General features: G+C 37.7%; 1 protein-coding gene and 1 pseudogene across 1 annotated transcript; one reads left to right on the plus strand and one right to left on the minus strand.

The window, feature by feature from the left end:
• Window positions 1–471: 471 nt before the first annotated feature.
• Window positions 472–4,405, minus strand: LOC146638109 (uncharacterized). Its single transcript, XM_085374607.1, has 3 exons — window positions 3,950–4,405; window positions 3,276–3,356; window positions 472–2,655 (listed from the first exon to the last, which is right to left on the minus strand). The coding sequence occupies exons 1-3, from the start codon at window positions 4,403–4,405 to the stop codon at window positions 514–516; spliced, it is 2,679 nt and encodes an 892-aa protein (XP_085230733.1). The 3' UTR covers window positions 472–513.
• Window positions 4,406–6,055: 1,650 nt separating this feature from the next.
• On the plus strand, window positions 6,056–8,972 carry LOC146638110 (uncharacterized; annotated as a pseudogene).
• The last annotated feature ends 2,890 nt before the right edge of the window (window positions 8,973–11,862 follow it).

Consider the following 11,862-nt stretch of genomic DNA (forward strand, 5'->3'; position numbering starts at 1 on the left):
TCAAAATTATGAACACATGGGGAACAAATGCTCCAAAGTGAGAAAACACACCCAAAGACAGCAAGGAGATGCAAATACAGTCTGACAGAATGAAGCTGTTTACAGGTTGTTCTGCACACAAAAGAAAAATTATATCAACAGGACTACAAGATCGACAGGACTCTAAAGAGCCTTTTTAGGACCACACCCATAGAATCAACAGCACTGACACACTGCAAATTCCTTGTAGCTTGACAAGATTTATTGTCTTAATTTTAGCCAGATTATCTTGTCCATCTTGTTTTGAACATTACAAGCTAGTTTCCAGTCTCATGTGTTAGATGATTAGACTTGTTTCAAGTATATATTACTTTTTTTCCTTATTTAGTCTGTATATCTAAAAATGAACCATTTTACATTTATTTCAAGCAAAAATAGCTTTTAGATAGAGTGTAAAACAAAAATTATCTCAAAATAAGAAACATTCACCTTTTTCCTTGAAATAAGAAAGTCACTCATTGGAAGGTATTTATTTCAGGTTTTTAAAGAAAGGACATCTTCAAGGTTATATTTTGTCATAACATAGACACTGTTTCTGAAATTGACTGGGTAATATGACGTAAAATCAAGTAGGTCTTCAACATCAGTCAGTTCAGTTGCTTGGGCAAGGTTGGGAATTGCAATTTCATAGGCAAGAAAGTCTTTGTTGAAACCCAAGGTTTCATACACCTGGTATTCAAAACAATAAAGTACACTATTAACAATAAAAATGTTTTTTACAAGTCCAAAGATAGGGTTTAAACCATTTGCTGAAATGAGTATAAGAGACCTGTCACAGATGTATTTGTTTCCATGTAAAATAAGCCACTTTACTCTAACGGCATGATGTATAGCATCTTCAATCCCCAAAAAATCTACAACCTTTGATTGCAAATGGTCCATATTAGCAACCTCTGATATAGGACCTAGTTCTTTCTCATTTACAAATATCGGATGCTCAGTTCCTGCTTCACTTTGGCAACACTCCAGCAGCTGATTGTGGTTTACAAGAGACTTGCACACATTCTTAAAGTTTAATTTGGATGACCATTGTTTAAAAAAACTGTGTTTAGACTCGAATCTCATGCACATATGACGTATTACAGGTCCCAGGGCAATAATTTGAGAGGGAAGATGCAGCATGTAATGTTGCTTTGGTATTACATTTTTTTCTGGGAATAGTTGCCTGAATTGTTTAAGATGATCTTCTATCATTTTTTTTAGTTTGGACACAGTTTGTAAAGACACAACTGGGGCAAAAAGTATTTTAACAATTTCAATTAAATCCAAAATAAACTGGATAAAGGGATTTTTCTCTACAACACTGTACAATAAGAATGGCAAAATCTTGATCAATATAAGCATTTGTCCAGAGGATTGTTTGAGTCTGTTGTCACTTGAAGCTAAAGTAGCAATACTAATTGGTGAAGGCTTGTCACGTATGTCCACTGATGAAAAAGGAAAGTTCTGCATGGCAGAATTAAACAAGTCCAAATCCAAATTTCCAGATAAAACAAGGTATTTCAACACACACTTAATTTCCATTGGTGCCACTCCTTCAAGAATTACATGCATAATATCCTGTGGCATCTGCTCTATGAGATTAAAACCTGGGAAATCAACTAATTTGCTTTGTCTATTTATGCCAAAAGTCGTTTTGAGCGAGGATTTCAAAAATTCGGTAGTTGCCCTTTCTATTTCAATGCACTGCCTAATGTGTCCGTCCAATGTCCGTCTGGTGAAACTATGTTCATTGAAATTTTCTTGCATTTCATCAAAAGTACACTCACAATGACGACATTTGCTATACGCAAAACCAACTCCTTCCTTAAATCCTGCAAGCTCATGCTGGGCAAGAGTGTCTCCACACACAGCAACAACTGCTCCGTTTAAATAAAATTCCCCATTGACAGTGTTAATCATAACACCATCGTACAGTAACTTCAAGTCCTCATTGATTCTCCGCAGTATTATATCTACCCCACACTCATCTATGTCCCTAGACTTTGCGATTGCGAGAAGTCTGATGGAAGCCAACTTTGATCTAAACTTAGGGTCTATGTTGCCTAAGGTGTAATAAAACATTAGTAGTTTATTTACACTCGCACGTGACCCTAGGGGGTTACACATTTCTATCTCATCAGAATAGAGTATCAGTTGTAAAGCAGAGTTCTTCTTTGAAAACAGTGGGTGGGTTTTGAAAATAATTCCATCATTAATGTCATACAAAAAACTGGCGTTGGGGCAACTCTGAGGTCCAGCACTGAGCATGTCAAATCTTGAATTGGATAAAAGCTGTTTCAAACTTTCAATCAAAGGAATGTAGTAGAAAGACTTGTTTTTGATTGCAAGAACTCTCGATTCTCCCTTTTTAACTCTACAGGCATAATTGGAAATGATGATCTCCTCAGGTGTGACAGGGTTGAAATGCATCTGTGTTACACGGTCCTGTAGGTTTGAAGCTGCACATATGGGAAAGGGATCCTGAAAGTTGTCCAGTGTTGAAAGAACTTCTTGTTGTAAAGGTCCATTGCTGTCAGGTTGCCTTTCAAGGATGGTCTTTATTTTTCCCCTCAAGGACGTCAGAAGAGCTGTTTGATACTGTTGGACACCAAGGACAATGTTGTTGACACTCCTCTGATGGGGGAAAAAAAAACACATCAGAGACATGAAAGCGTAAATAGAAAATATAACAGAAGCAAAATGCAACTCTATTTCTTTAGCTCAAATTAATGAGCCACTGAATGTTGTAATTTACCAGTGGAGCAGTAGAAGAAGAAATCAGCCAATAATTGGCATTGTTTTGCATGACATGCCACATGCATGACTCACGTGGCACAAACACATTGCACCGAGCAAGATGGAGGAGCATGAAAGGTTACAACAGAAAAAGTGAACAAATGATTGCCTCATTTATTTTTTTTATGTAATTCTACTTCATTTGTCTTTTATGCCTAAAAGTGAACACATTTTACACTGTTAAGCCTATTTTAAACTGTTGAGTGTGCCCAGAGTTACATACATTGCAGTGAACTGCACAACTCTTGTGCTTAACTTCTTCGTAATGTACATTTGTTCTTAATAACTTATATAGGTGAAAGTAATAGCTGAATAAAACCAGCGATGAAAAACAATCAATTAATTGCAAAGATAGTGGACAGATTATGAAAAAAAAATCATTAGTTGCAGCCTTACATTGAACCAGACTTATTAACAAGTTAACAATGACACCCCCATAATATCAGATGAAGCAGTACCTGTGATAGGTGGCATTGCTCCCGCACACCAATAGCAAATGCAGCTGCACATCTGGCAAGATCAACAGTTTCTCTTTTACCCTACAGGACAAAAAGAAAAACAATTGTGTAAGAAAAATGACTCACTCAGAATGTGTTTCAAATTCCACCAGATGCAAAACAAAACAAAGAAATATTCCAAACTGTTGTACATTTTTGCTATTAAAAGATTCATACTACAATGGATAGCTAATGAAGCTGCAAATGTTATGAACAATTTAAGAGTTATTTAATGAAACTTAACCAATCTTTATGGAATCTACTCTGAAGTTAACTGAAAGAAAAATTTGAAAGCTGCTTGGTTCATGGAGCATCTAACAACAACCAAGGCAGGTACACAACACTGGTAAATAAGTTTATTTATTATGTTTAAGTATGGTAACTAAGCCTACATTGTTGTGCAAGCCTGAATTTCAGCGGATTCATGCATTTGAAATTCAGCACTGGCCTTCATACCTATTAAAATATTCTAATCAAGTAGTTTATCTTAGAAAACACATAACTTTAAAACTATAATTTTCACTTGAACTGAGTACATTTCTGAATTGGGGTAACTGTGCTTGGTTAAGGTTAAACAACACACATACATTTAAAAATTCGTGCGCGTACACACAGAAACACATAAAGTACATTACCTGATTCTGACGAGGTGTTTGAAGCTCAGCCGCGTCTTGCTCCATCACGTTCTGACTTTCCTGTCGCTCCTCCTCCAACACCTCCGATGTTACTGGGGGGTCTAGTGGTGGTGGCTCTACTTCAGTGCCATTGCCATTGCTAACAGTTTGTCTGGGTTCGGCAGTATAGTCGGCAAAAATGGCTGTACCAAAATTTTCGCCTCCTAATACATTTGCATCGGATGAAGCTGTCAGCCATCCTGTAGGCGGGTTCCCAGTGGAGATGTATTGTGGATGTGTGCGTCTGAGATGGTGGTAAAACGAGTTGAAAACACGGTAATCCTCGGCGCATCCATCGACTCCACAAATGACACGGAAATCTGAACTGCGACTGTGTGCAGTATTAATGTGACTTAAGAGAGACTTCAATGTTAACGCCACAAAGACGAAGCAAATCACACACCTGCAACAGGCCATTGTATTAGACTAAAGTCAAGCAAAAAATATGTTGCAGTGTGGAGCTGTTGCCGCGCTAGTTTGGGAAATACCAAGTTCATGGGGGGAGGGGGGTATTACAAACTGGAGCTGTAAAAACAAAAAATGGTCACAAATAAGGTAAAATGAAATAACACCTATAAGAGTTTATTTTAAATCAATGAAGAAGAAATTTACCTATCATACTGACTGTGTTTTATGAACGTACAAACCACTAAATTGTATATAGAAGCAAAAATTGAGATGTGCACCCCCTTCGTGTTCCATGTTAGTTGCTACCCAACTCCGTTTGAATTTGGAGTCACAGGAATCTTCTGCACCTGAGCATTGAAAGAAAAACTGTAAGAGAAAACTTCGTCAAGAAAGAGAGGTAAGCAATTTTAATTTTTCGAATGTAAGTAGTGTGTAGTCTAATCACTGTTTTAAAGTCAAGCGGACAGAATAATAAATTTAATTTGAGCGCGGGAAGGAGTAATGTAGCATGCTAACGGATGCTAGCGTTAGCTTAGCAGCCCTCGCATGTGGTTCAGAGAACATTATTTAGTGAAGTATCTACTGTAATGTTGTGAGAATTCCTAGCTATGCTATTTATAAGGGGCAGTATTAGCCGTTTGTATTAACTTAAGTTAATAGGCACACTGAGAATTTCTTTCAATTAGCAAGAGAGCTAATTAACCACATTCAGGGTTTTCCAATTGTCTTTGACTGATTTACTAGCTGCTTGAATTCCCTCACAAGGTGTGGGTTTAAATTAATATTTTGATATTAATTGGATTTATTAAAGTGGGCTCAAAACAGTGTTATTCAGGAATCAGGCTGGTTGGTAAAACAAGTAGCGCTGTGTATTGATTCAAAATTGAAACAGAAGATGGCAGCACTGTATGTACAAGGATGCCAGCTGCCGTTAAACCCCGAAGAAGAAGCTGTATCCCAGAATTCATAGCGCGGCCTAGCTCAGTTTCCAAAAATGGCGGAAGCTAGTTAGTTTTAAAATTTCTCTTATTACTCTTTCTAGGTCACAAAATAAACGTTTAACATATTTTCAGGCGAGAATGTAGCCGTGTAAACTTCAAATATCTGGACAGTTTATCAAGACACCACATATTTTCAAAAGCGCTCCGACGTTTTCGGAGACGTCTGTTACCCACTAGCTCGATAGCTAGCCGGGGTTTAACGCTCACTAGAGCTGTGAGAACACCGGACTCCGGGCGAACCATTTTCAAAACCACCGCCGTCTTTCACTACTCAGGTGAAACATGATATATAAGTCACTTAAATAACTTAAAAATGTTATTGTTTGGCTTTTTTCAGTATTTTATTTGTTCCTGAGTAAATCGGTTTGGCTGAGATTAAAGTTATAGTTTTTACACAGCTGAATAAACGTCAAGCAGACAGCTGATTATCAGAAGTGTGAGATGCTGGAGAATATACTCCGGTGTCCTTTTATATTTTAGATAGCAATGAGCAATCTGCAAATTTCTTTAAAATGTAATAAACTATCATCTTGCCTTTATTTTTAGTTAGCACATACCTTAAACATTTAAAGCTATAAGCTAATGATCGTTATGTAAGAGCAGATACTGCTGGTGCAATAAGCTGTACATTTTATGTCCAATGGATGCATGATCTGGCAGCCCTAGTCAGCATAATCTTATTGATGAAATTCAATGACACAAATCTGGGTGAGTAAAAGTTCACCGGGCAATATTGTATAACCCTTTCAGACCTCAGCCGGGCTGTCTGGACATTTCTTTTCTATAATAGCTTTAAAAAGGGTAAAAATGTTGAACAATCAAAACGATTCTTTGACGTGAATCAATTTGATTCTCATGGGACTCAATTAAGATTCAACTTTTCAAATGTTTTTAACATAACACTAATTGTAAACATTTGTCTTGCAGGTGACTGAGCAATGGAGAAGCTGGATGATGTTACAGTATCTGTCCTTAAAGGTTATATTTGATAATATATTTGTGTATGTACATGTGTGTGTGTGTGTGTGTGTATATATATATATATATATATATATATATATATATATATATATATATATATATATATATATTTGTGTGTGTGTGTGTGTGTGTGTGTATATATATTTATTTATTAAAAAACAGTTATGTTTGTGCAGTTATGTGCTTGCACAGTTTAACTGGTGTTTGTCTTTTTGTTAGCTGCAAGCATTGACGAGCGCATGCTTTTAACATTGACCCGTGATGATCTGAGGGACCTTTTTTCTGGGCCTGAGCACTTTCTCAGAAGAAAACATGTGTGGTCAATAATTCATCCTGAGGTATTATGTAAAAAATATTTAATTCAACTAATCTCCAGAAAGTATGCTTTTATTTTAGCAGTACTTGACATTTTTATTTTCTCACCCTAAACCAGGAAGACCATCCGCTACCACAGAAACCTGAAACAACTTCTTCACCCAGGGTAGTTGCAACAGGCCCTCCAACTGCTGATGCTAATGTAAGCCAGCTGAAAACCTTGCAGCTCCCCAGTCCTCCGGAATATGTTCTGTACACCGACAGTGAGTTGGAGCAATGCCGAAAGAGTTACCTGGAGTTGGCCTGCTCCGGCAGGGAACAGGCATGCGTCATGTCAAAAGAACTGAGATGCAGATTGGTGAGAAATACAATCACAAGTATGGTGTCCCTTTTGAGAGCAAGCCAAGGCCAAATGGAGCAATACCCCTCTAAGACCGAAATCACTGCAATGGCTAAAAAAGTTGTGGAATATTATCCTATGCTGCAGGATAATGATGCAAGCGTAAAACACGTAAGTTCTTGTATTTGTGTCTCATATATAAATCATTTTGTTTTGTTCAGGGGGCATGATATATATGTATTTTCACCAGGAGAAAAGGCTGCAAAATATGAAAACACCAGTAAAAAGGCAAGGACCAACACCGGAGAGGGGACGGCCCAAGAGAAGGCTCACTGACCTCTACCCAAGGGATGAAGAAGCTGATGATGAAGATGCTGATCGCAGTTCTTCCAGTGGTGCATCTACTCTGTTATCACCTGTCAGAAATTCTGACAATGCCTCCACTTCATGTGAGTACATACTAGTAATTTTGTAAAATGGTTATCAACACACAGCCAGTAGTAGCTAATGTTTTGTGGAAGTCTACTTCAGTAACAATGAAAAACCAAAATGCTCTTGTACTTCTCTCTATCTTAGCTGACAAGGATAGTCGGCAAATACAAGCAAGACATTACAAAACATTACAAGAAATGTGTAAGAAGGCAAAACCAAACCAAGAAGATGTGTCCCAGCTATTAGACCTCGAGTTTGAAGCCAGAAGATCCTTCATTGACTCAGACACCATGAAAGAGGAGAACAGAGCTTGCCTCATCTTGGATGCATATCCATGCTTTAAAGAATTGCATCATGTAAGTTTTTGGAAGAGTTAATAAATAATCACTTTAATTTCAAATATATTTGGTGTGGTAGTAAAGTTATTTTGATTTTATTTGTCTACTTATTTTTTTAAACCTATTGTAGGCGTTGGGTGAGCTTCGCAGAATTTTGGATCCCCACAACAACAAGTTCATCAGTCAAGTAAAACTGAGATGGGAAGAATTCTGCTCCAGGGTAGAGTTCTACGGTGTGTCAAAGAAGGCAATGAATCCACCAATGACCATGGACAAAAGTAAGTTTTACCATTTGAATACAAAGTTCTCATCCTTTAAAATTTATGTTTATGAAGGTTTGTTTCTGCTTTGTCCAGCTGAAGCCCACCTTGCACTGATGAAGGCTCTTCCTCTTTCCCACACCTGCCCATCCACCAAAAAAGATGGGGAATGCTTCTGAAGCATTTCTACATGTCCTGAAGGTAAGTTTTATAAAATTTGCTTATAAAGATCTACAGAAAATTTGGCAAACAAAATATTTCGGTCAAACATGACTCAAAAATGCTTTTTCAGTTTCAGCCGAAAGACTTAAATCTATAATTTATTGTTTTCATTAATTTATAACGTATTTAATGTACACGAGTGTGGTCACATAAGGAGTCGCTTGATAAACCATAAGTCAAAACTACTATAAAATGTGTGTAACCAACAAAGAACAGGATAATGACATCTCCAACGTTATGACCAAATCCCAGCAAAAAAACATACAATTAACATAAGATGTTGACTGTCATGTCTTTTGTGTCTTGCAGCCTACAGAAGATCCAGATGCTGTCCTCCAGAAACGAAGCTTGTCATGTCCAGTAGTGATGTTCGATGGCTGCAAGTGTGTCATTGCTGTTGGTAATTTACCAGTTACAACATTTGACAAAGAAAAAATTGGTGAGGCTATGATATATGTGATGGCATACTTTTATGCACTCCATCTGACTTACCCCAAATGCGTGGCAACCCTGCTGTCTGTCATTCAGACAGAAGTTCTCCAGGATGCCATTCATGAGCATGACACTACATCATCTTACAGAAAAGCCCTGGCAGAATGGCATGCATTTATTGGAAAGTAGTGTGTAAATTTCAGATAAGATTAGGAGAGGGCACTTCTGTTTTGTTTTTGTTTGTTTTTTTTTCAATCTGGGTCTTATTTCTAAAATGGAAAATGTTCATTTACTCACCCAGACAAGTTTTGTGGTATTTGGTGTCATTCAGAAGAAATTAGAATCTTTGTGGTCTTCCTATGTCACTCGTCAATTTTAATGGGGCAATGGCGAAACCTCTAAGGCTGTTGAAATGTTGAAACCACTTAAACTCATAATGTTGGACCTGTACTGTTCAATTGTATCTTTATTATCTGCAGGTTATTGTTAAAGTGGACAAATAAAGATGGACACTTTTACTCTGTTTCAGTTTTGTTTTGTCCTTAATCAGCAATATAATCTTAAAGTAGTGTTTAGCTAAATTTAAAAAGAAGAAATATCTTTAAAATGATTTAATGTACTAGTTTTTAGATTATTTGCCTTGATTTGTTTGTTAGAATAAGTGTTTTATGCCTATTTTCAGATTTAATTTCTTCAACATTTTACTTAGAACAAGTGGTTAAAGCTTATTTTAGGTTTCAATGTTCTGATTTGTTCCCTGGAATGAGTGTAAAATACTTATTTTTAGCTTTATTTAAATCTAGATATTGTTCTTATTTCAAGAAATCTTATTAAGAAAAAAACACTTACCCCATGGGCAGATAATTTCACTTGTTTTAAGCAAATCTTCACCAAAAATAAGTGTATTTTTCTAGTATTAAGGAGGTGGGTTTTTGCAGTGCATCAGAATGTCATTCACACTAGAGAAGAAGTCTGTCGGATGGTAACAAAAAGGGGGAAGGCAGTCAAAACTCAGATCATCAGATACCATGTCTGGATAATAAGCTGGCCAAAGGAGGATCTAGAAGCCACTGACATCAACAGAAGGAAGCTCCGTACCATGCATGGTGGATTTCACCCCAAGTACATCACCTGAAGCTGTACATTAAGCAGAAGGAGGGAGGCTGAGAATTAGTGAGTGTCAGGAAGAAACAACAACTTGAGTACATCAGACGGATAGCCACAAATGGTAGTTTGCTTAGTAAATATCTCAGAAGAAAGCCAGGAAAAGAGAGGAGCAAGGAGAGGAACCATCATTGAAGGACAGGCCCTTGCAGAGTATGTGCCACCGGCAGAAGAAGTGTCTGATATTGAGAAATCCTACCAATGTCTGGACAAAGCTGGACTGAAAGAAAGCACAGAGGCACTAATCATGTCAGCACAGGAACAAGCTCTGAGAACAAGCTCAACAGAGGCTTGGATCTACCAAACTAGGGTAGACCCTAGGAGCAGGTTGTGCAAAAATGCCCCTGACACAATCAAGCACATAATGACAGCATGAAGCTGCTAGCAGGCAGGGCATATGTGGAACATCATAACCAAGTGGCTGGCATATTATATAGGAACATCTGTTTTAAGTATGGCCTGGAAGTCCCGAGGTCAAATGCCCCAGGAGAATGCTTGACATTTACCAAGCTAAGATCCTGTAAGACATCCTGATATAGATGGACAAACTGGTGATGGCTAACCAACGGGCCATAGTAGTGGTGGAAAAGAAGAGCAAAACAGCCCTAGTGATAGATGTAGCTATGCCAAGTGATAGCAACATCAGAAGGAAGGAACACAAGAAGCTGGAGAAGTACCAAGGGCAGAGAGAGGAGCTCGAGAAGAGTGAAAGGTAAAGGCAACAGTTGGTAATCTTAGCACTAGGGGCAGTCACACACAAACCGGGCAAGTGGCTTTACCAGATCCACGGAAGAACATCCGAGAGCTCTGTCCAAAAGAGCACAGTCCTAGCAAAAGCACATGTAAGCTCCCAGGCCTCTGGTAGAAGACCTGAGCTTGAAGGATAAAGCCTATAAAAATAAATAAATAAAATGGCGTGTCTCTGCCCCTTTGATCAACAACAGAATTTAAAGTCTGACATGTTAAGGAAGAACTGATTTGAGGGGGACATATATCATTAAGCCTTATTAAAATGAAGATCGGAAAGACAATCAGTATTTCTGTGATCTACAAGTTTTATTTACCCAAAATATGATAATTAATTCCCACTCTGATTCTGAGGTAGATGTCTTCATGTTGTTGTAATTTTATTTTAACCTCCTAGGAACAATTTCTCCTCACACATTGCACACATTAGGGCTGTCTTCACACACACTGATACATTTATTTTTAAAGACCCATCCATTTTCTTCCACTTACACAAATCAATTTAGAATTGCCAATTAACCTTACATGCATGTCTTCTGACTGTGGTAGAACACTGTAATACCCTGTGAGAGCCCACACCGGCAGTGTGAGACTGTGAAAGCTTAACACAGAAGGGCCCCAGAGAACCAGTGCATTTAAAGGCCCTTCTTGGTGTGAGGCAACAGTGCTAGCCAACATATTACTGTGCAACACTTTAAGTAAAATGTTTTGTCAGAAAATATGCTTGCATAACCATTTTTAACCTAACTTTAAAGCACCATAATTATTACAGTTTCCACTTATCTGAAGAGTCACACTGGTGTGTGTTGTCTCCATTCGTGCGTTGGAGACATTGTTGAATGAAGCAGATTAGTAATGCTTCATGTATGTATTACACTTAAATAGGAAGAACAAGTATACCCAATGTCAAGTTTGCAAAAGATTTTCTAAATTTATCTAATAAAGTAAGAGGCATATTTATCAGTGTGGCTTCAGCTCTGATGTTAGATTATGTAATCATGTTGATTTCAGCTTTAGAGTGAAACATTGTGCCTGCAATGACCAAACATTTAAAAGCCCTTCTGCACACAGAGTGATATACTCGGTGGCAGGACTAATGTGAATAATAATTATGTCATTTGATCATTCATTAGAAGTCTGACCTTAATCACATAGTGCAATTAGTTGCCTGCGATTCAGCCTAATTTATAATCAACTCATTTAGGTTGGTAGCATGGAGTGATATGGTTATGGA

Source organism: Diplotaxodon limnothrissa, linkage group LG2 (genome assembly GCF_057381915.1).
Source record: "Diplotaxodon limnothrissa isolate DT_005_m linkage group LG2, D_limnothrissa_male_GT1.1, whole genome shotgun sequence".
Classification (NCBI taxonomy): domain Eukaryota; kingdom Metazoa; phylum Chordata; class Actinopteri; order Cichliformes; family Cichlidae; genus Diplotaxodon; species Diplotaxodon limnothrissa.